General features: G+C 35.4%; 1 protein-coding gene across 13 annotated transcripts in view; it reads right to left on the bottom strand.

Moving 5' to 3' along the window:
- Positions 1–24003, bottom strand: part of TCF12 (transcription factor 12) — a 399044-nt gene that overhangs the window by 28722 nt on the left and 346319 nt on the right. For 8 of the 13 annotated variants that reach the window (XM_055087985.1, XM_055087984.1, XM_028496361.2 and 5 more), the window contains 6 exons: positions 20690–20768; positions 12655–12728; positions 11564–11635; positions 10605–10811; positions 2119–2233; positions 891–1053 (listed from right to left, as the gene is read on the bottom strand). In XM_055087985.1, the coding sequence (XP_054943960.1) occupies positions 891–1053; positions 2119–2233; positions 10605–10811; positions 11564–11635; positions 12655–12728; positions 20690–20768 (710 nt within the window). The remainder of the gene's footprint in view (positions 1–890; positions 1054–2118; positions 2234–10604; positions 10812–11563; positions 11636–12654; positions 12729–20689; positions 20769–24003) is intronic. The other 5 variants (XM_028496359.2, XM_055087986.1, XM_024128770.3 and 2 more) reach the window with 1 other exon arrangement.

The following is a 24003-nucleotide window of genomic DNA, read 5'->3' as shown; positions in this document are numbered from 1 at the left end:
CGCGAACCCGGTTCCCCTGCATCGGCAGGCGGACGCGCAACCACTGCGCCACCAGGGAAGCCCCAAATTACCTACTTTTAATGTAGAACTAGAAGAAAAATCTGATGGAAGAATCTGGAAATAATTTAAAACTAATGTATTATGTGTCAATATTGATATTTCAAAGCAAAGTTAAGTCCAGTTCCTAGAAAACCTTCCCCAACAACATCAACGCATGTGGAGTACTTCCTTTTCCATACTCTTTTCAAATTATTGTTTAAAACGTAAGTTGCAAATATCTTCTATAAAGAGCCAGAAAGTAAATATTTTCGGCTTTGTGGGTCATCCGACCTATGTTGCAACTACTCAAATCTGCCACTGCACTGTGAGAGCAGCCACAGACAATATGTAAATGAATGGTGTGTAGTGGTGTTCCAATAAAACTTTATAAAAACAGGCAATGAACTAGATTTGGCCCATGGGCCATAGTTTGCCAGCCCCTGGTTTAAATCATACAAGAGTCTTACCATATACTTAGCCTTAAAATAATATATTTGAATGTTTACTGATGGGTTATATCTAAATACCTATACTTGTACAATTTAACTTGTTTTAGCTATTTTGTTCTCTAGCTGTCTTATAGACCATAAGCGTTGAGGGGAGAGAAGTAATTCTTTTTTATATGTAGACTTTAAAATATTGTGGGAAACATGGAAAACATAAACTTAGAGTCAGCTTCATAGGCCACCCTTTTATGGATGCTATGAGGATTAAATGAGAAAACAGACATAAAAGTCCCAACACAGTATCTAGAACACAGCTGACACTTAAATGCATGATACACTTCAATTTTCCAAGTATCTTCACCCATGGCAAATGAGTGAATTTAATACCTGGATGCTAACAAATACCTTGTTCTGCCTCTAGATGAAACTTTGATATCTTTTTGGGAGGATTCATCATCTGATTTCATGTCATCTGATGAAGGAGGTTCATGAAGGTTTTCATCTTTCTCTTTGTTTTCAGTCTTGATTTCTGTTGGAACAACAGTTCCAGACTGACTTTGCAAGCCACCTAACAAAGAGGCAAAGAAACAGAATAAATGTCCAGACTCATTTATGAATTAGAATTAAGACAGTAAAAAGCTTTCTTGATGGTAAATATCCTTAGTTGTTATAGAGCTACTATAGAAATCTGAAGATGTAAAAAAGTAAACTATTCAGAGCTGGAAAGAGCATGTCCACAAATCTTAGAAGAAAATGCTTTTTAAAGCACCTGTATTTAAAAAAAAACAAGCCTGACCCTGATGGTGAGTCCAATGCTCATTTTCAGGCACATTTAACAATCAAACAAGGTAGGAGAAACATGATGCATTTTAAAAACTAACTTCTAAGATGCTGTCAAGTTAAATGAAATAAGCTTTAACATTTTCCTGGACAAACACAATAAAACAGGCATCATGGTTAAATACAACTGGGAAAACTTTATCTTGGTGGTCTTGATACCACCTATATATTTGTACTTATTTATAAGGTCTATTATAACATTGACAACAGTTTGCTTTTTATAAGAATTGTCTGTCTCTCCAATTAAATTATAATCTTCTAAACAACAGCTACTATCATTCAGAGCTCTAAACATACTCAGAAATGTCTTTCTCAATTCCTCTAGGGACAATGAAGACTCAGCCATGAGGGGAAGTGATTTAGAAAGAGACAGGACAGGGACTTCCCTGGCAGTCCAGTGGTTAAGACTCTGCACTTCCATTGAAGGGGGTGCGGGTTCAATCCCTGGTCAGGGAACTAAGACCCCGCATGCCACACGGTGCAGCCAAAAAAGAAAAAAAAAAAAGAAAGAGGACAGATGCAGGAGCTGGTAAGAAGATGACCAGTAAACACTGAACAACGGTTTGCACAGGGTTCCATCCATCAATATCTATAACTGGCCCAGCTAAATGGACCAACTGGAACCCTAAATATCTACCCTGTACATTCATGCAGTAGTACTACTACTATTTGGAATTCTACCATCTAAGATGACTTTTGATTCATAGATGTCAATCTGATTGTGAAGAAGGTGACAGTGCTCCAAAATGATACCTCTGTATGCACTACTGCTGTAAACAAACTATATAGTTACCTCTATAATTTTCTTGTGTTTTATGGTTCAAGTCTGTGCTTGAAGCAGTGACCGTACTAGACAGGACTGAATGATTGCCATTGAGACTGACAGAGTCTTCTCGATGAGTTCCGACCTAAAGTTAAAAAAAAAAAAAAGAAGTTCATGGTGCAGTAATTGTTCAAATTCTTTCACTGGGTTTAATAGAGAAAACAGTTATCACTCATCTAAATTTAGCAACATTTTTTGGATGCCACTTTTCTGGTTTTTGGATTGTAAAAGACTGGACAGTAGTACTGTTTCTGAATAAAAATATTTTTAAAAATTCCAGCTTTCAAATTTTATACCCACAGAGGGTTGCTGTGAGAAGCAAATGAGCTAATAGACAAAAAGCACTCTATAATCCATACAGCACTACATATTATAGCTTCTATTGTGTATCAATCAATCTGAAAACCTATTCCATATACTACCTAAAAATGTGAAAGTATCCATGAATTTGCATTTAGCAAAATACTCCTTTGTTCCAAGTAATAATAGTATTTATCTATACTTTGGCATATCCTTTTCTTACACACAGTGTCTTGTTTTTTCTTCCTCTAATTGCTTCTCCTCAGAAATTTTAAAAGAGCAGCAAAAGCAATACAAAATTAAAATAACTTAAAATAAAAGTTCTACACTGCCAGGCAACAAAAATGCCATATATGTTTATTCTCAGTTTTAATCAGATTTAGACAAGTCACAGTTAACCTGAACTGAGAAGGCATGCAAACACTACCAAGTGTTTTTAGCTATTGCAGTAGTTTTAGAAAAACTGGTTACAAATGAACCAGTTTTTTTTATTAGAATAGCAGATGTGGCAATTAGAAGATTTAAACAGGTTTATTGCCTGGAGTTATACATGAGAACCACTGTTTTTCAACAAATCCTTCAATCCCAGTAAAATGCCATGCTTTGAATCCCTCTTGAGTAATTAATATAGCTTTTATCTTTCATGACTTTGTATGGATTTTACCCGAAGAGGTATAAATATCCCTATGCAAGTTTATCCTTTGGTTTCCTGTCAGCCAAACAAAAGAAAACAAAGCAAAGTTTCAGGCAATGCAGGCTATTGGTAGTGGATCTGATTAGAACATATCAGGTCTTCCACCCAACTTTTAAAGAAATGTCTGTCCTCTACCTTTATTCTTATCTTTAATGTAGTTTTGAAAAAACTACTTAATGTATTCCATAGCTATTTTTTAAATTATTTGAGGATTAGTCATTGCTGAGAATTAGCTGTGTCACTACTCCCTTGGATGATCAAGCATTGACCATACCCTTTTTCTAAACCACATAATTTCACCATGCATTAGAATCATAAAATCTTAAAGCTGGGAAGGGACCACAGAAATCAAGACAGCCTTCTATTCCATTACCACTTTGGAAATCTTCCCTTAGACCCTTAACCTTTACTTCTGCCCTGAACCACAACCCGCCCCCAGTAAAAAATCTTGAGAAAAATCTGAAGAACTAAATCTAACACCAAGTGAAGAAGTGGATTATGAAAATTACATTCGAGAGAGGAAATTATTTTTAAAATAGTTTATGATATCCTATCTCTAGGGAATCCTGGTCATGTTTATTCATAACACATAGGTTGCTTTCTTGCTAGCTATGAACTACTCAATGATCTAATGATCTGAGAGGAAGGTCAGTTCAAAAATTGCATTTTATAAAAATAGGGTAAAATACAACAAATAGTTACAATTATTTTAAAGATAATATATTACTAGAATAATTTTGATTGGCTGAGGAAATCACTGCAGGATAAAGTAAAAGCTAAGATTTTTATGTCTGTGTTTATAATGTGGACTTAAAACTTCCCATGATCTTTGGTAATATATGCCAATTTTGCTCTTATCTAGTATTTTGAGCTATCACACCAAGTAAATGAAAAATAAATAGCCTTTTAAAATTTAAACTTTTAAACATACGTTAATTTACTATATATTGTACCTGTGAAACCCATTTTATAGCTCTGTCAGATAATACCGTTGAACAAGTAACAAACTGAATTTCACTCATTTGAGTGCTAAGTGATGATGCATCTGTGAAATTCTTATTCTTTTATTTCATGAGTATAATTCTTTGATTTTTCTGAATCTCAACTAATAAAAATGTTCTATCACCTCTTTTCTGATGAGAGGTTTGGCAGACAAAGGATCATTGTCTAAACAATAGATCTTAAGGATTTTGCTTTTCCCTGAAGGAAAATCAGAAACGTTGCTCAATTTGTTTTGGGATATAAAATGTCAGTGAATATCTTTGTCTTTATAGAATACTACAAACTAAGTATTTTCTCACACCAACCTTGAAAAAAATTAAACCTTTTAAAAATGGCATCAGACTAGCAAAAAGTTTTAAGTTTGGAGTTTTTCATGTTAATGAAGTTAGCAGGAACTTTTTCTTTGTAACTTGATTCCCCTTGCAAATGGCCCTCATATATTTTCTGGAGAATTTGACGTTCACAGTTCTTATAGTTTTCTTTAACCCTTGCTCACCCTGGCTCCCATGTCCTTCCTTTAATCTGAAGCTACCCATTCAAATGGCTCTGTCCACACACGTAACAGGTGTATAAACAGTTCTTTGTCTGAGCTCAGAGCCTGTGAGGCCAGCCAGATAGGACCTTGTGTAATTGTTCATCTCGTTAGCATACAGCTGACAGAGTGCTTCTATTGGGGGACTAGCAGGGGAAGGAAAACCCCTAGGCCTGCTATGGTCTAAATTTCAATTATTATGAAGAGCTCCGTTTCAGAATAAAAGGCCCATTCCATTAAATGACATCATCTTGCATTCTGAATCTTTACAATCTACCTATGGCCTTATTTTTGTGGGAGCATCCAACAAGGGACTTGTTTTCATTTAATTTGGCCAATGGCTTCAACACCCACAATGGAAAAATGTTAAATCTAATTAGTTGATGAGTAAGAGGTCTTGTGAATTAAGGGACAGACTGAAAACTACTCAGTATGAACTCCTCTCTGATTTTGAATTCTATTCTAATAATTTGTTCAATTTCTACTATTCACTGAGTACTAATGATTTAAATTAATCACTATTAATCTACAGACTGAATAAAGGATCTTTATGTACTGTTAAGTATTTTGTTTTACCCAAAGAGAGTTTTATGCTAAAACTTGGAAGAATTCCAGTTGTTATGATTCCTTTTGAATAATATTTCCATAAATATATAATCTGTATGGATTTCAGGCTTAAAAAACTTGACATTTAAACAATTTTGAGTTTAAAAAATCGCATCAAAACCCTTTAAAAGCACTATAATGTGTTCTTAATGAAATTAAAAAAAATTTAAGTTGCCCATTTGGGAAAAAAATTGGTTAGAAAAAGTAAAATACAATTAAAAAATAAACTCTTTCTGTTTAGCTGAAACCTACACATACCATTTCTACTGTATACAAACCTATACTAACAAAATTAAATACTGTCTAAATATAAGGTTAAAATGATTCCAAATTTACTCTGATAAAGTGACAAAAAGTGCTAAAATTTTGAATAAAATATTACTCTATTTGCCTGTTAGTCTTTAATAACTGAATCTTAAATCTTTTAGAACTAGGAAAAATATAGTTTCTCTAACTGCTTTAGGATTTAGAAAACAGACATGATTTATATTTTAAATCATTATATAAGGTTGCTTTAAGTTCTACAATTGAACATTATTTGCTCTCATACAAGACACACATCTCCAACCATAGCTTAAACAACAAAAAGCCCAAGCAATCCCCCCCGGCCCCCCGCAAAAAAGACATGCCTGAGTTAAATTTCCTCAGGACTTGTAACAAAGAAATCAACAGACCTCCCGGATGTAATTTTATCCTGTATCATAAATGAGAAACTTTTTAAGATTTGCATCAGCCTTCCATTAACACAAAAGCTTCTAATCTAACTTAGTTTGAAGTTGAAATCACTGTCTGAACAATAACTGAGCACTTTGTGTTAAAGATAAAAGTGCTATTACAGAGCTATCTCATCAGGCCTCGGTATTTTAGATATTACAGCCATAAACTGATGTGATGTACAATAACTTTATATTGCTGAAACCTCTTTGTAATGCCTAAATGAAATTAATGAGTCTCATTCCTTTTCAGTTTTCCACTTAATAACATTATTTTTTTGCTGTCAGCAGTTTATTCCAAGTTTATTCTTACATTAAATAAATGGGAGCAAAACTATAGTCTGTCCAATGCTGACATTTCAATAGTTCTAAAAATCCTGATTTTGTGTTTTAAAATTTAAATGATACATCAATCACATCCTAATAGTGTCTGATAAAGCCTTAAGTTTTAATTTGCATTAAGAAAATATGGAGAAACTATCCAAAATATTGAAAGGGAGTAGGAAATTAAGTAAATGAAAATGTTAACCCTATTCAAAAGTAAGAGCAAATGTTAAAACTAGGGCAGGCTGGCTACACTAATTATATGAGAAGGAGTAGTAATTACCCACTTCCTAGTCTCTTTTTCTGATATAATAATCTTCAGGAAATTTAATTTTTGTGTATATTAGATAGCTAAAATATGTTAAGTCTTTTGATATTGACTCCTATTAATATTTTTGGCAGGTGGTAGTCTTATTACCTTTGTGTGAAATATAAAAATTGTTTTCTGGAATAATGAGAAAATAGTAATTATTTCCTCTATAAGACAACAAGATGGATCTACAAATCAGTAGATCAGCTGTAGATATCTTACTGGCATAATCTTGTTATAACTGAAAATAATGTAAAGAAAGGTTTTCAGCAACAAAGCTATTTCCTTGATCAAGGAGACTATTTTAGTTAACCTGCCCATGTAGACTTCACACCACAAGTTATCTTGATAGCACTGAAGGCTGAGAGCAGAGCTCTCTGTATTACTTTCATCCTGCCATCAACTCTTATTCTTCTATTCCCAGTGCATTCTGGCTCACCTCAAATATTCCAACTACTTCAACAGAACTCCCAAACTGCTCATTAAAACAAAATAAGCAAAAAGTTATAGGCTCCAAGAAAAAGAAAAGAAAAGAAAAAACTCCAAAAAACAAAAAAAACCCCCAAAAACAAAACTTGCTAACTCTCATTTCCTGCATTGGGAAGCTAATTTATGTTCTAAATCAGGGATTGGCAAAGTATGCCTGTGAGCCAAATCTGGTCCTGTTTTTTAAATTTTTATTTATTTATTTTTGTTTTACTAATAAAGGAGGCTCTTTTTTATAAATAAAGTTTTATTAAAACACAGCCACACCGATTTGTTTTCATAACAGCTATGGCTGCTTTCATGTTACCAAATCAGAGTTAAGTAGTTGTGCCAGAGACCATATAGCCTGCAAAGCTGAAAATATTTACTATCTGGCCTTTTACAAAAAAAGTATGCTGACTCTTCTTTAAATGCTAGGACAGAAAGTAACATCATATTTAAAACTTGGAATTAGGATGGTGACCTCTAGTAAATGCCCACAAAAATCCATTATATCAAAAATTTTATTTGAATATTCTGTGGAGTTCCTGGAATGGTATTTATGTTTAGTAGACCAGTTCTACTCTCTGCAGAAAAATAAATGAAATGATGAAAATTAAATATTTTTGAGAGGAAACTGACCTTACAAATTCTAAATGGCGATATAGAATTGCTGATAAACTGATATTTCTGTGGTTACTTTGTAATAATGGCCATGTAACCTCCATTTTTAGGGGTCTAAAAAATACTAATTTATGTTAATGCAGAGGAAAAGTACATAAACTACCAGAAAGTTAAACACGACAAAAAAAGAAAAGTGATTCCAGAATGTAAAATTGTGTTATTTCTTAGTCATGATCAGTTAGAAAACATGGGGGTGAGATAATAAAAGCAGATTAACTCTTAAAGATGGCTGGCAACAGTTACAAGATGTCCCCCAAATCACACACCCTCCCAGAATAAGAGTTGATTCCACATAAGTAGGTACAAAGCATGTAAGCAAGGCTCCTGGCAGTACTGATGCAAGCCCTCAGACATGAATAACAGCCACGAGGATAAGAGTTTTCCTCAACAATATGCCTAAGACTTAGCTGGGACAGTCACTGGCTGACTGTGATCTTCGTTTCAGTCCATTCTTTGGTCTTTCTGCTGAGAAACTGAGAACTGAGTACTTACAGCTAAGAAGTTCATTTCAGAAGGATGGGAGCTGAATATTAACTCACCTGACATTGTCAGATTTTGTCAGTTAATAACTTTTGAGGGTAAGCCTGGCAGAAACCTCTGCATATCCGCCTCCATTAGTGACTGGGGAAGGGGTGGATATAGTAGATGATGTCTGGCAGACTTTTCTCAGCTGTGCCCTCTAAGAAGGTTATAAAAACTGAAGGAAGACCTTGATAGACAAACTCAGCAATAGCTTGGGCTTAGTTGCTGCAGCACTGATGCTGCTTCTCAGACTAAGCCAGACTCACCTCATGTTTCAGAACTCTCTTTTTCTAGATTACCTTGAATTTTTTTTCCCTTTTAAAGAATATCTCTGGGGCTTCCCTGGTGGCGCAGTGGTTGAGAGTCTGCCTGCCGATGCAGGGGACACGGGTTCGTGCCCCGGTCTGGGAAGATCCCACATGCCGCGGAGCGGCTGCACCCGTGAGCCATGGCCGCCGAGCCTGCGCGTCCAGAGCCTGTGCTCCGCAACGCGAGAGGCCACAACAGGGAGAGGCCCGCATACCGCAAAAAACAACAACAAAAAAAACAAAATAACAAAACAAAACAAAAAAAACAAAGAATATCTCTGGCAGCGCTGAAGTAAGCAGCATATTCCTAGTGAATATAATGGAAGCTACTTTCTTAATTAAAAGCTTCAGGGCAGTATCTAATATTAGAAACAATTTTTCCCTCAACAAGTTCTTTTAAAATGCACTAGGTTTTTACATGGCTTTGGAGGACTGGATTTTGAAAAATCTCTTTTCCAACTTATATCCAAAGTTGGTAAAAACAACCTCCCAAAGATAGAAGTTCCATTTCATATAAATTCTATATTTATGTGGGAGGAGCCAGAGATATATCATATATTGTAGCAGATAAACTGGAGAAAGGAGCAGTGGGCTATTAACAATGAAGAATTAAAAAAATGATTAAGAGGTGAGGACTAAGAATTGCAAATACTGCAGCTGAGACAAGCTTAGGATTCAAACATACTGATTTTCAAGTCATTCTTTTAAATAAGGATAAACAGTATTTCAGCAAAGAAATAATTTATACTTGCAACAAATGCTATCTTATTATACTGTTAAAATTATTTTTATTACTACCACTAATAGTGATTACAATATTCCCTTTTATTTCTAGGAATTCAGTAATTTAAAAATGTTTTCACATTTATTAGTTTATCAATAGCAACAAAAGCTAATTTAAAAGGAGTCTTAATTTCAAGATCTTCTGATATTAAAAAACAAAACCAAAAAACTGGTTGTTAAGATATGTGGGCATCTAACATCACCTATGTTGCTGAGAACACTGTTCTTAGGAAACCAGGCAGCCTTGTTTGATGTTTACTTCAGCAACTCCAGAATGAATATAAATGACTGTCTGATATATGAATGTGAATGTGAAAATCTGGAACCAATCCTATTTTACAGAACACAAGACTTCAGCATTTGGGGCACCTAATTATCGTGATGATAGGTGAGTTTTAGCCTTGATCACACGGCTTACAGCTAGAAATCTGCTTCATAGGAGAATATTTCACGGCATGCAATGAATCTTAAAAACCATGCCATAAACATGCAAACACATGGTTTCAGTTAAATACCAGATTCAAAAAGAGCTTCATTCCTTTAAAACATAATTTGTATATAAAACAATGTAAGACATTCGACACAGAATTTTTGATGTGCATGGCTGCAGAATTTTACTTTTTTCCTCCTTTAAAGAACTACCACGTTAAAAAAAAAAGGATTGAACGATTTTACTCTCTTCAGGGATTAATCTAAAATTGTTTCCTTTCATTGTCACTTAAATTACAGTCATTCTTAAAACTACCCCACATTTTTCCTTCATTTGGGAATAAAGCTTAAATTTGGACCTGTACAAATAATATCACATTCGTTCTACTATTGAAGGCTGGTTCCAAATTATAATAAACAGCTTTTCTAGACCAGAACCCTTGAAATTCAGTCTTGCCTTATTGCTTTTGATATTAAGACTTTCTACAACTGTTTCAAGGCAAAAACTGTTCTGCCAATTATTACATCTCTGGAAAAAAAATCCAAGTTTAAGTTAAAATGATCTCTGTAGAAAGTTTCTGCTTTTTGCACATGGTCATAGTAGGATTTTAGGGCCAATGCTCAGCCAATGACCCTGTCCAAGACAGTAAAAGAAATTCTTAAAAGCCACTCTACCTTCCTTCCTTACAGAAAGAAGGAACCTCTCTCCCTGAAAGATTTCATGAAAAACATGTAGGACAATACGCTTTAGAAGTTATTTCAGAAAGGATGAGCACTATTTTACCATTGAAGCAGGTCGACTGCTTGTAACAAGGCTTGATCCACCATAGTTTGAATTGAGGCTTCCAATTGGTGCATTATGGGATGGTCCCAATAAACTGTGTATATCACTGTGACCAGCAGGCAAACTGGTGGAAGGTCCCACGGCATGGTTCCGCAGCACATGGATAGCATCATCCAGTCTGTCCAAACGATCCTCCATTCTAGACTGCTGTAGGGATTGAAAAAAGACATGGAGGTTACTGATGTTATCTATTAAATTCACTAAACTGCTATGTTTCCTACTTTGGGATATAGGGAAGACAGCAACTGAATATGCAATATCAAGTAGCTTCAAAAGAAACTACCTGTACTACGAATCAACAATTAAAGAAAGGATATTTGTAGACTATGCTAAATTAACAAAGCTTCAGAAGCAAATCACTGCTTCATAAAATCTATTTACCAATCTAGCATGAGGTTATTTCTTTTAGCTTCTACAAAAGCTGAAGGCTACTCTACTGTGTCTGATACTCAATTATCATTGATAAAAAAGATAACCTGTACTTTAACACTGATCTTTGAAATGAGGGCAATTTGGGGGAGGGTCTTCAAATCCATCAAATTTAAGTTGTAATTTTGTTTTAAGTGAATATTTATAATACCTATCTGAAATGGTGACCACATCCAAATGTGCTCTTCCACAAAACTGATGAAATGATATTGTCTGTCTGTGAATATACACATGCCCCATACACAAACATATTAGAATTTAAGAAAATAAAAGCACATGCCAGTAGAGCTCTTTTAAAAAGAATCACACTCAACAAAAGCCTATTCTTACATATTGTTACAAAAACGAAAATAGTCATTGTTTGATTTTAAAAGACTCTGGAGTCTGTACAGGCTTGATGATTTTAAATGGATAATAGGAAGTATAATTAATTGAAACACAAAAAAGGCACCATCTAAAAGAAATAGTACCTCACAGACATCCTTTAAGAAGGACATTGCATCTTGCAAATGCTCGTGAAGTTGCTGCTCAACTCGATTTTTCTGGCAAAGTCAAGACAGAACAGGAGGCAAAGCACAGGTTAAGATTAACTCCAAAAGAGATGAGGAAATAGCTGATGTGCATGTCAGCATAACATGTTAGTAAAGTTAACGCGGAGACCTGCAAGATCTACTTGTATTAAGGTATAAGAAGGCTCGGATTTAACAGCAAAGTTATAAGGTTAGCATCTAAATAGCACACATTGCTTATATTTGCTTATATGTGAGAAGAAAACTTTCCTTTAATTTAAAATGTTCTGTTAGTCACAGAAAAAGAACTTTTCTATTTGCAACCTGGAATTACTGAGTGATAGCATGACTTAACATTCCATCAAGTCATCCTTATTTTGTTTTTATAATGCTTCGTAATTCTGTGGTAAGCATAGAAAGGCAACAGTAGTTAACATCCTACCACAAATTCTTCACGCTCAATACCTAGACAGGCTCCTTTATTCTACTGCTTTGTTTGTCAATGGTTTTGCTTGTACAATTTACATAATACATTCTTTTTTAAAAAAGAAGACATGGGAAACAATATTCTTCCTGACAAAAATGACTGATGTTACATTTAAAAATTTTAACAGAAATGTAAAAAACTATACACAGTATCATCATATGAGAAAGAATAAAATACAACCATTTTGCAGTGCTGGACTAATTTTCTCTTACTTGCTCTGTGTTTTTTTTTTTTTTCTTCTTTAAATTTCCTTTACATGTAAACATAAAATTATAGTAAAATTAAACCCTAGATCTGTCAAAGAAACAAAAATCCCATAACACTATTTTAATACCAGCTGTCCTGAGAGCAGAAGTCTGATGTCCCAAAGAACAGATGGTAAAAGGCACACCCAATGTGTCTTATATAGTTCAACTAAATCAGGCCATTTGTTAGCAAAGAATTCGTGTGTAATGCTATCCTACTGTTTTTTCATTGTTACTCAAGATTTTCTGGAAAAAAAAAAAAAAAAGAACTCCACACTATTAGATAAAAGAGACATTGTATGTTTCTCAGAGGCTCTTACCAGGGAGTGGAGTGAGTTTTCATAGCTTGGGGATGAAGGAGCTTGCCCTCCAGGTCTGGGCCACTGACTGGTACCTGTTAAAACAAAACCCAAAAGCACCCATACACCTTGGTTAACTCAGTGATCTTGATAATGTTCTGAAGGAAAGGGTAAAGATATATTGTAAGTGTACATAAATTTATGTGAAAATTTTTGTTCAGTCTTCAGCATGTTACTGGCTACTGATAAGCCCAACACGTTAAAATTTTTTTTCATTATTAATAAAACTGTGTAGGGAGTTGAGAAAAAACACTATACTTTAAAACATAACTATATTTATGTTTGCATGTTCTTCACACTCTGTCCAAATGCGCACATATCTTGAGAAAAATGTACTTAAAATACACATAATTTAAAATTCTGTCCCTCCCCCATATTTTTAGTCTTTATGATCATGCTATTAATGACTTACATTAATATTCACCTGATTCTCTACATCATAATTTGCTTAACCACCGTTACACCTCACTGCTAGACATTTTGGTTGCTTTCATTTGGCTATTATGAATAGTAATTGAATATCACTCTATTATGAATGGTAATACTGTGTTTTTTCTTTTGGGGAATATGTCTAAGGATAAATAGCATTTCTAAGATAAAAGGTATGAACATATTTATGATTCTTAATTCGTAAGGCCAAAACTGCTTTCTAAAGGGTCATGTTGGGCTTCCCCGGTGGTGCAGTGGTTGAGAGCCCGCCTGCCGATGCAGGGGACACGGGTTCGTGCCCCGGTCCAGGAAGATCCCACATGCCGCGGAGCGGCTGGGCCCGTGAGCCATGGCCGCTGAGCCTGCGCGCCCGGAGCCTGCGCTCCGCAACGGGAGAGGCCACAGCAGTGAGAGACCCGCGTACCGCAAAAAAAAATAAATAAATAAAAAAATAAAGGGTCATGTTAATTTGTGTCTCCAGTAATGCACAAATGTACCAATTTCAAATGATTGCAAACACATTTAGGATTATCTGCTAAAAATTTTACCAACATAATTTACACCAAAACATATTATTTAATTTGGAAAATATCATCATGAAAATTTTGTTAAATGTTGTTTACTCTTCAACTTTAGAAAAGTGGCAATATAATAAAAAAAAGGAGACAGAAAAAGCAAGGATACAAGTTCAGAACAGAAAGAATAAAAAGGAAAAAAAAAACAGAAGAAAAAAATAAAAGGATTAATTCATTCATGTATTGGGGAGAATGCAGTGTTTTAAAATAGCTTTAGGGACTTCCCTAGTGGTCCAGTGGGTAAGACTCCACGCTCCCAATGCAGGGGGCCCGGGTTCAACTGGTCGGGGAACTAGATCCCACATGCATGCTGCAACTAAGAGTTCACGTGCCTAAACTAAGAGTCCACATGCCGCAACTAAAGATCCTACATGCCACAACTAAGACCTGGCACAGCCAAAATAAATAAATAAAATAAATAATATTAAAAAAAAAAAAGCTTAAAATAACCAAAATAGCTTTAAAAAGAAAAAGACAACAAATGATTGAAAATCTTTACTATTTCATGACTGTGCATTTGAAAGTAAGTTATGTATAGAAAATAATGAAGACCGTTCAATTAAATATATGGTTTTGTTCTTAACAAATCTTCAGTGACAAACTGAATTATCAATATATTAGAAAGCTGAAGTTGGAGAATGTTTACTTAATTTGTCTTGTTTATTGCTAAATGAAATTTTAAACTACGTTCCACCAGAGCTTGTTGTTGCAGGTTACTTTGCCATATTTAGGAAACTAAAAACTTATGGTAAATTGGAGCTATTATAGTTCACTTTAGCTGAGTAACCTAGTAATTGTATTCCTATTAATCATTTACATTTTGTTAAGTTGGATACATAGATTCTTAATAACCTGATAATATTTCATAGTTACATGAATACTGTTGTGATTATACAAAACAATTTTAAATACTAAAATTGTAAGAAAAATATGTTATATACTTCATCAGCTAACAATTTTTTTTTACTTGTAAGCAAACTACAAATTATTCTGAGTACCATTAAAGGCTTCCTGCTAGACATACAAATGTAATCATAACTACATAAATTATGGACAATCTAAAATTGCCCACTGAAACAGAAGCCTTGTGGGCTAATTTTGTAATTAGCAAGTAGAATTTATCAACCAGAAAAATCCAGTAACTGACTACATGAAGAATTCGTATAAAAACAACTAGCTAACACTTTACCATTGATTTCAGGGCATCAGTGCTTTCCAAAACTGATGCAGAATTGTGAATTTTTATGTGGATAAGAGGTTAATCATGATCTATTTTGAAAAAGACCCGAAATTATTTTTAAAAGTTTCCCAATGTTTACAATATTTTATTTTCAATCATTTTGCTCCATTTCCCCCAACATCCTTGGGTGATCAGCCTGTGACAGAGCCTGATTATTACATTACTTAATTTGTGTGGATTATTAATACAAGTTTTATATTTAAACACCTCAGAACTGTTAGCACACATCTGCTTTGCAAAAAGGCAATTTTTGTGGTTCTTCACTAGCTTAGTGTTGAGGAATGAGATGTGTGCACAGTTACTCAAGTAAGAAATCACCTGTATCCATTATTTTTTTGATAGTGACATGAAGTAACTATGCTAAGGTCTATCTTCAAAATATACTTTATTAAACTGGAAAAATATATGTAACTCAAACCTATTTTGTTTTTATTATAGACTGGGCTGCCCCACTGTGACGTACTTGATTAAAATAGAACACTGACATGGTTAAATCACTGTTATCTGTTTTAACTTCATACTAATGCCACTTTGTATTTCATGGACTGAGCATCTTAAACCCCACTTAGTCATTTCAAAAATTCATGCTATTGGTCACAAAGGGGATGGCTGGATAGACAGACAGACTGAGTTAGCTCAACAGAAGTTAATACTATGGCTGGTAAAGCTCAAAAAAGGGCATGGAAGTTTAGTGGATACTGGGAATCTGCAGACCTGCCTTCTGGCTGATCTGTACTATCAATTAATCTTGAGTCCTGACTATAAAATAGGCACTCACAGTTTTTTTTTTTTTTTTTTAATATAGTTTTTAACACTTGATATCATTGCTGGATTAGTATTTTGGTTTGGTGGTGCTCTTCTTCTTTTTTTTTTTTTTTTTTGTGGTATGCGGGACTCCCTCTGCTGCGGCCTCTCCCGTTGCGGAGCACAGGCTCCGGACGCGCAGGCTCAGCGGCCATGGCTCACGGGCCCAGCCGCTCCACGGCATGTGGGATCCACCCGAACCGGGGCGCGAACCCAGTTCCCCTGCATCGGCAGGCGGACGCGCAACCACTGCGCCACCAGGGAAGCCCTGTTTTTGTTTTTAATCTGCCTTTATGAAGCAAATGAGGTAAAAGATATGAATGCACTCACTCTGTGAGCCTAAAGGTCTTTTTGACCATGAGACATCATTATTATTTCTTCCTGATGATAGATCTATCATGTAATCAATGAAGAAAAAAGATACATAGACTTTTGTAATTCTGGCCCACTGACGGCTTATTAGCTATGGATGAGAACTTTGGCGTTGTGAATGGAATTCAAATTCTAGACAGAGACCATATGCTATAGAATACCTCTGACACTAGACAGATCTGCATCTTTGTCTTTTTATAAAACTAGTACATGAATAAAATAAACAAATTTATTTAGAATCATACTGGTATCTTTATCTCTAGCTTGTAATCACCAACTGCAGCATTATTACACAAATATGGAAAAACAAAAGTACAAAGGCTAAAAACCTAAGGGGTTTCCCAGAGAACAGGTTATTTCCCCCCTTCCTTCTCTGTCATCTGCTATTTGGTGGTAGACATGCACAGAGGTTTTGGGCTTATACTACTTCCTTCTGTTAGATAAGGGCAAGCTTTCAACTATTTATATAGTTAACAATTTTTGTAATTGCCCTGAGCTTTTTAGTGACCACCCCCAAAAGCTAGCTGTTATTCAAGGATTATAATAAACATACTTGATATCAAAATTTATTGACTATTTCCAGAGAACAAGTTAGCTGACAAGGATAAGAGAATCGAATTATTTGGCTAGAAAATCTGGAAAGGCTTTCTTTATCACTAAATCTAAAATTCACCCAGTGTTTCTGATCTGTTCTCACTCTGAGTGGGATTCAGTAATATGCCACCTAATAAAACTGGTTAATAAATTTAGAGAATAGATAACATCATTTTGCATGGCTGAGAGAAATTCTTAGGACTATTTATCATGCATTTTCTTATTTTGTTAGTTGTTTCCCTTTGTAATCTCACCCTAAACTCAAACTTTCATGAGATACTCCACACTTGGAAAAGGTTGAATAATCCTAAATGTAGCATTGAATGCTTTGCTTTCCACAATCTGGCCCCAGCCAACCTTTCCGCTTCCAATATGTGAAGAGTTCATAATCAGTCATCTCAATGACTCTGGATGAACAGGTCATGCACTTTCTTAAATCTTGATCTTTGTCACACTCTCTTCTTTTATACTCAAAGTTCTTTCTCCTTTATACTCTCTTCATGAAGTACATCCGGAGAACTGTAGTTTAAATTCTGACGGTTCTATTTTCATGTGTTTATCTCTATTTTCTCAACTTTGAAAACTTGCTGAAGTCAGGTAACTGCTTTAACACCAGGCATACTGACAGATGATAAAAATAAATGTCTCATTGATGAAATGAGCCTAAACTGAGGAATCTTTTCTCCCCTATCTCCCCCCACTCCCTCTTTATTTTTATTGTGGATGTTCTGAAGATTGCTATTGAGTATTGCAATTATTAAACTTTTATTCATTGATATTCTAGAAGGAGGTAAAGAAAGGCGAAGAGTGGTTTTGTCTGCTTTCCAAGTTCCCTTAGTAAACACATTCTCTTTTTTGTTTCTTTTTCACATCTTTACTGGAGTATAAATGCTTTACAGTGTTGTGAGTAAACACATTCTGTTAACTCAAATACTCATGTCTTTTCTCAAAGGACAACTGTATTAGACACAGCCATACGTCTACCTTGCTGCTAGAGCCCAGATTTTGCTCAGAAGGTGGGGGGGTGGTGTCCATCCTTTCCTACTGTGAACCAAGAAAGAGTAATTCTATTCTTAGCTCTTGGGAGAAATCCTAATGACTAAGACAAACATGGTGGTCCCATTTCTGTTGAGTAACTCTGTTAAGCCCAGTGCTGGTCAATGAATCATGAGGGAAAATCTGTTGAAGAGGCTTCTGGAAAAAGATTCTTAAAAGACATATAATAGATGATCCTTTTTCTTACATGAGACATGGTTATGTCCATATGTGGTACCTTCAACTGCTGTCTTGCCACCAGCCTAAGAAAGAATTGCAAAGAAATAGAGCAGGAGCCCTGACTGGTCCAGGAACTTGCCCTGCTATGGGCTTTATACAAGATATCCAAAATCCCCTTATTATTTAATCCAGTCCAGACAAGAGTTTCTCTTCCTCTCAGCCTAAAGTATCCTAACTAAAACAATATCATCATCGCAGACGCTTTTTTCTCGCAAGGATTTTCTACGCGGGAACGTTATGTTCTTAGTCTGAAAAGTTCCCAAGGAAAATGAGCAGGATTTAAACAAGAATGATGAATGCCTTAGAAACTGCCTATGTTGCTTTGCACCTGTGCAACTATTCTTACAAGGTCTGTCCTGCATCTGACTGATGCTCAGGCATAAGGAAGAGGGCAAGTGTAGAGCGCACATAGAGGGGAGGAGTTTTTACTCTAGATGATAGGCTCCTGCCACACAAGGTACAAAATAATTTGTACATATTATATAGGAGCTCTTGTTTGCTCTATCTTTTTCATTTTTCCTTCGACTGTGAATACTTTATCACCCATTGCTTTCCCTTTTTCCTCCTCCCTTTCCATGTCTGCTCTGCCAGTCTGGGGTGTGTGTGTGTGTGTGTGTGTGTGGGGGGGTGGTTATAAGAAGAAAACACTAGATACAGGAGATGAGAGACAGAGATGCACCTGTATAAAATCAGTCTTTGATGCCATTTCAACAGGAACATATAAAAATATTTTTCTTTGAGTATGACTGCTGAATTGAAAAAAGAAGCCTATTAATACCTTCATTACACAATTTAACATTTCACAGATTTTCATAAATCAGCTGAATTAAAGGTGGAAAGAGGATATCATCCTTTAAACATCAAATAAAAATGGAGGAGAAGGGAAGGGTAAGCTGGGACAAAGTGAGAGAGTGGCAATGACATATATACACTACCAAATGTAAAACTGATAGCTAGTGGGAAGCAGCCGCATAGCGCAGGGAGATCAGCTCGGTGCTTTGTGACCACCTAGAGGGGTGGGATAGGGAGGGTGGGAGGGAGACGCAAGAGGGAGGGGATATGGGGATATATGTATACGTATAGCTGATTCACTTCGTTATAAAGCAGAAACTAACACATCATTGTAAAGCAACTATACTCAAAGATGTTAAAAAAATAAATAAAAAAGTAAATTCAAAAAAAAAATGGAGGATGAAATGCGAGATTTTACTTTGGACCATTATATTTTGAAAAACGCCTAAGTTTCTGATTCTTCATTTTACTGATGTCCCTGCTTTTATCTTACTGGGCTGGGCAGAGGAGAAGAGGCAGTGGGAATATACAGTAAGGGCCAATATAGCTACCTGAGATGAGAAAGTGAAACAGGCTGTGGCAAAAATGACACTGATAATTTTAGTAAAACTTTGCCAAGAGGGCGAGTATGGTTAAAGTTACATCATTCTTCCTGTAATTTCATCCCTCTGTTAAACAACAACTTTAAGTCAATGGGTCTTTCATAGTCCTGTCTATGAGGGGAACAGCTGTTCAACTTTTACTAGACAGCTGAAGCCATGGTGTCTGAGAAAGTGGCAGAACCCACTAATAGCTGAAAGCAGCTGCCAGCAGTTCATCATTTCCAAACTGGAATGCTTCTTAGCAGAGCCACAAGGCTAAATCACAGAGCACAGGTGATAGCCAGGGCCCTGATACACCAGAGCCTTGATTTTCAGAAACCCTGAACAATGCAAAAAGGCTTCACAGCAACAACAACAATGCCACCTGGACTGAACTAGTGACTTTGATCAGGAATAGAGAATCATTTCTGAGGTCAACTGTTGGAGGAAAATGGCAATTTTTACACAGTTGTCTAATGTCTTTTCATTAGAACTAATACATTTCTTCTTTAGCATGGTTTTTCTCCAAACACTGCTCAGGAAACACATTCCAAGTTTTATAGCTTAACAGATCAGATCCAAGCATCTTCCTGTAATTTGATTTATTCCTAATAAATAGAAAAATTCCTATTTACAATAATAACAGTTGTATCTCAACAAATTTATACTGTAGGACAGTATCTGGAACTTGTTAAAGCTACTGTAAAAAAAAAAACAAAACAGGAAAAAAGCAATGCAAATCTGAATACTTATTTAACTCCACTAACAATATTCATACACATTCACAAAGAGTTCTTTTCTTTAGCAAAAAAACCCCTATATTATCCCCAAGAATTTATAATATATATATATGAAATAATAACTCAGTGGACTTAAAAATAAAGACAAACTAGTGCAGAGTTTTTCATTTGAGTCTTATACATGGTACGTGGAAAATGCAGAGAATAAGGAAGAAAGAAGTTATATGTACTTCTAAATAGGTTATTTTATTTTCTATGTTAGCTTATCAAAATTTTTGATTCATCTCCTTCTCTATATTTTACCTTCATCCCAATTGCTTAGCCTTATTTTTTATCCTGTTATAATAATTGTTCTTAGAAATTATCACAAATTATTTTAAGAATCAGAGAAGATATGAACAAATAATTCAAACAGCAAATACTTCAATATTCTCCAAAATGAACTCAGGAGAAGGCTCTGTTTACATGTTTTCTCAGGACAGAAATGATTTTTTTGGTGGGAGTTTTTACTATATTTTATTGAAAAATAAACTTCAAATATTTCCAAGTAGCCCCATGCATGTTATCAAGTAGTTAGATAAAACAAAAGCCTACCTGTGAGAGGTGAGGGTGATCCAACTGGTGTTGATGGATTTGATGGAAAACTACTGCTGGTATGGTCAGGAGAATAAATCTAACCAGAAAACAAAAGATATACACATATCAATGTGACAAAAGCAAAAATATAAATCCATTTGCATGGAGTTATTTTTATAATCTAAGCTGCCACCCTTAAGGCTCAGGGTGAAAAACTGTTTAATCAATTTTAGAACTATTCCATTACATAAAGGCTATAGAAGCCCCAGTTTAAAACTCGGATTAAAAAGTATCATATAGGGGGCTTCCTCGTTGGCGCAGTGGTTGAGAGTCCGCCTGCCGATGCAGGGGACACGGGTTCGTGCCCCGGTCCAGGAAGATCCCACATGCCGCGGAGCGGCTGGGCCCGTGAGCCATGGCCGCTGAGCCTGCGCGTCCGGAGCCTGTGCTCCGCAACGTGAGAGGCCACAACAGTGAGAGACCCGCATACCGCAAAAAAAAAAAAAAAGTATCATATATATTCTAATATGAGAGGAATAAATAGATCATACCTATTTCTTTATTATCCTAGTTGAAAGTAATTTAAATTTCTAATTGATAGAACAAAAAAGAGAAGTGATAAAAAAAGAGAAGTGACTATAAAGTCAACAAGTCTGATAAACAATCTTTCTAGAATATACCATCTAAATAAATTTTATTCATTAAAAATAATCTTAGGAAACTGTTATCTTTTGAAGAGAATAGTCCTTAAAAATAGTTTTAAAAGTCAAAGAAAGTGATTTTTAAAAATAGTTACCCCTTATTTCTTTTAGAAAGTTGTTTAACTACATTTTTGCCAAATTTAGCTAATGATGTGTGAGTGTTGTAGAAAAATCAAACTTGCTTTCAAAGGATATTTTGTCTCCCTTGAAGAAAGTGAAAAAACCCTGAAAGTTCTTAAAAAAATGTTCCCAAAATAATCTGTGGACTTTACCTCCTAAGAGGATAACATATCTGGATGCATAAATTTTGGTATTTTGGCTAAAGGTTTTGTTGCAACACTTTATTTCATACTGCTAAAAAAAATAGTGACAGAAATTCATCCAAGTTTACATAATTAACCAATAAACATTTAAAAAGTCTCCCTAATCCACGCACCAACGGTTCCTAGGAACTCCTCTCTAGGACAATCCCATTGCTAAAACAGGCATCATAAATCATCTTCACATCTCAGCACTTAGGGCAGACAAATCAACTTATTTGAAGAAACTGTGGTCAAATATTTTAAATAGGAAAACTACTTGTCGGTGCAAAGTGTCATCCAATAGAAATAATCTTGCTCTGAATAAGTTTAGAGCTCTAATAAATTTAAAGAGGCCCAAATTATGGCATATATGGGGTCTCAGCACTGGTTTTAAAAACAGTATACTACGTTGAAAAAGTCAGATACTGGGACAGGCTCACGTAAAACAAAATTCCACAGGTCACAATCTTCAAACATTAACAGCTTTCATTTAAAAAAAAAAAGATAGCACCAATTAAATTGTAAGCACTGACTACAAACGAGTATATCTATACCAATTTGTATGATGTTACTAAATTGTAACTGGAAATCCCTTTAAACACCAACTCTTTCCAAAGAGCCAGATCTAAAAGTTGTATATTCAGGTTGGAAAGTCATTTCATTTTATTAAAAAAATTTTTTTTTGCCATGCCAGGCAGCTTGTGGGCTCTTAGTTCTCCGACCAGGGACTGAACCCGGGCCCCCAGCAGTGGAAGTGCCGAGTCCCAACCACTGGACCGCCAGGGAATTCCCAGGTTGGAGACTCATTTTAGAAAAGCACAGTTATCAAGAAGACTTCAAAAAACTTTATGGGAAGACTTAGTAATAGGGAAGTAGTATGCTATAAGATCAATGTTGTTGGTCTTAAAGTTGTCAGGGTTGTTACCCTTTAAAAGTTGTTACTTTTCACACCTGTGAAAATTAGCTAAAGGTCACATTTTGGTTCCTAATGGCTTGCATACATACAGTGATTTACTTCAACCAAAAGTAAATTAGGTAACATCACTGAACTTCAACAAAAACATATCTCAACATACCCTTTTATTTTTGTAAATCACTATTTCTCATGTTTACGATTCAAATAATTATAACTTTTATGAACAACTGATGCTAACATATGAAATATGTCTTGACTATAATACTGGTAAGGGAGGGAAGGGTTGATAACACTGATGGTGGGTGGCTGAGGAGTGAAAGAAGTTCCATTTCCATGCAAAACTTTGATTATCATAAACTAGACTAACTTGCCGACTTTCAATTTCCTTGACTGTATGAATTAATCTCATGAAAGCAATGGAGAAACAGCATTCCCTGTGTATCATACCTCCTGCTTTGTTTTCTTCATACTGCTTACATTAATCCCTAATTGTCTAAATTTGTTTACTTGTTTATCATATGTCTCTTTCACCCTTTTCCCTAAAGAAATGTATGTTCCAGAAGAGCAAGGACTTTGTCTTATTCAGATCAATGTGATTTACACAGCATCTGCAGTAGCTTCCGATTCTACAACAGTGCTGGTAAATAAATACTTGCTGAAAGAATGAATGATATCTTCCTTGAAAGAAGTTAGCATTTGAGTATCCCTTTTAAATCCTTGAATGTACAATTTTTACCCAGGCTCCTTCCCTCTTTTACTCTCTTATACAGTTCACTTAATGTAGGTTTTCCGAGAGCTCCAGTCTCAGTTTTCTTTTCTATTTACCTGTGTTTCCTCTCTTTATAATACCATTCTTTATAAAGTATCAACTATGACATCCATGTGAATGACTCCTAAGTTGACACCTCTATGCTCCTACTGGTTGCTGGACTTCTCCATCTGAGCATATCTTTCTTTCATCTCAAGCTCAGTATGTCCAAACCCAAACTTTGCATCACTGCCTCATGCTTCGCACCCTTCCCATCTCTACTGTTCTGTTTCCTCTATCTCAGTTTGCACCAGTATTCTCAGGGTCACCAAAACCACTCTCACTCTCCCTTCCTTTCTCCTGCTCCTCCACTCTTCCCACCATAGACACCAATGCTCACAATTCTCTGTAATGTTTCTGGGATGGGCATACATCATTCTCACTGCCATTACACTACCTTAAACTTTTACTAGAACTTATGGCTGGACTATTTAAGTCTTTATATTTTTAGTTACTCCCCACTCCTTTCAACCCATACATAATTGACTGAGCTATTGTCCTCAACCAGTTTTGAACAAATGCCATACAGCACTTCCTGTTGTCTACTAAATAAAACAGAATGACATTTTATGTATTCCATTATCTGGTGACAAAAATATCTTTCT

The sequence above is a fragment of the Physeter macrocephalus genome, chromosome 11, assembly GCF_002837175.3.
Source record: "Physeter macrocephalus isolate SW-GA chromosome 11, ASM283717v5, whole genome shotgun sequence".
Taxonomy (NCBI): domain Eukaryota; kingdom Metazoa; phylum Chordata; class Mammalia; order Artiodactyla; family Physeteridae; genus Physeter; species Physeter macrocephalus.
This window is presented reverse-complemented; position numbering and strand designations above follow the sequence as displayed.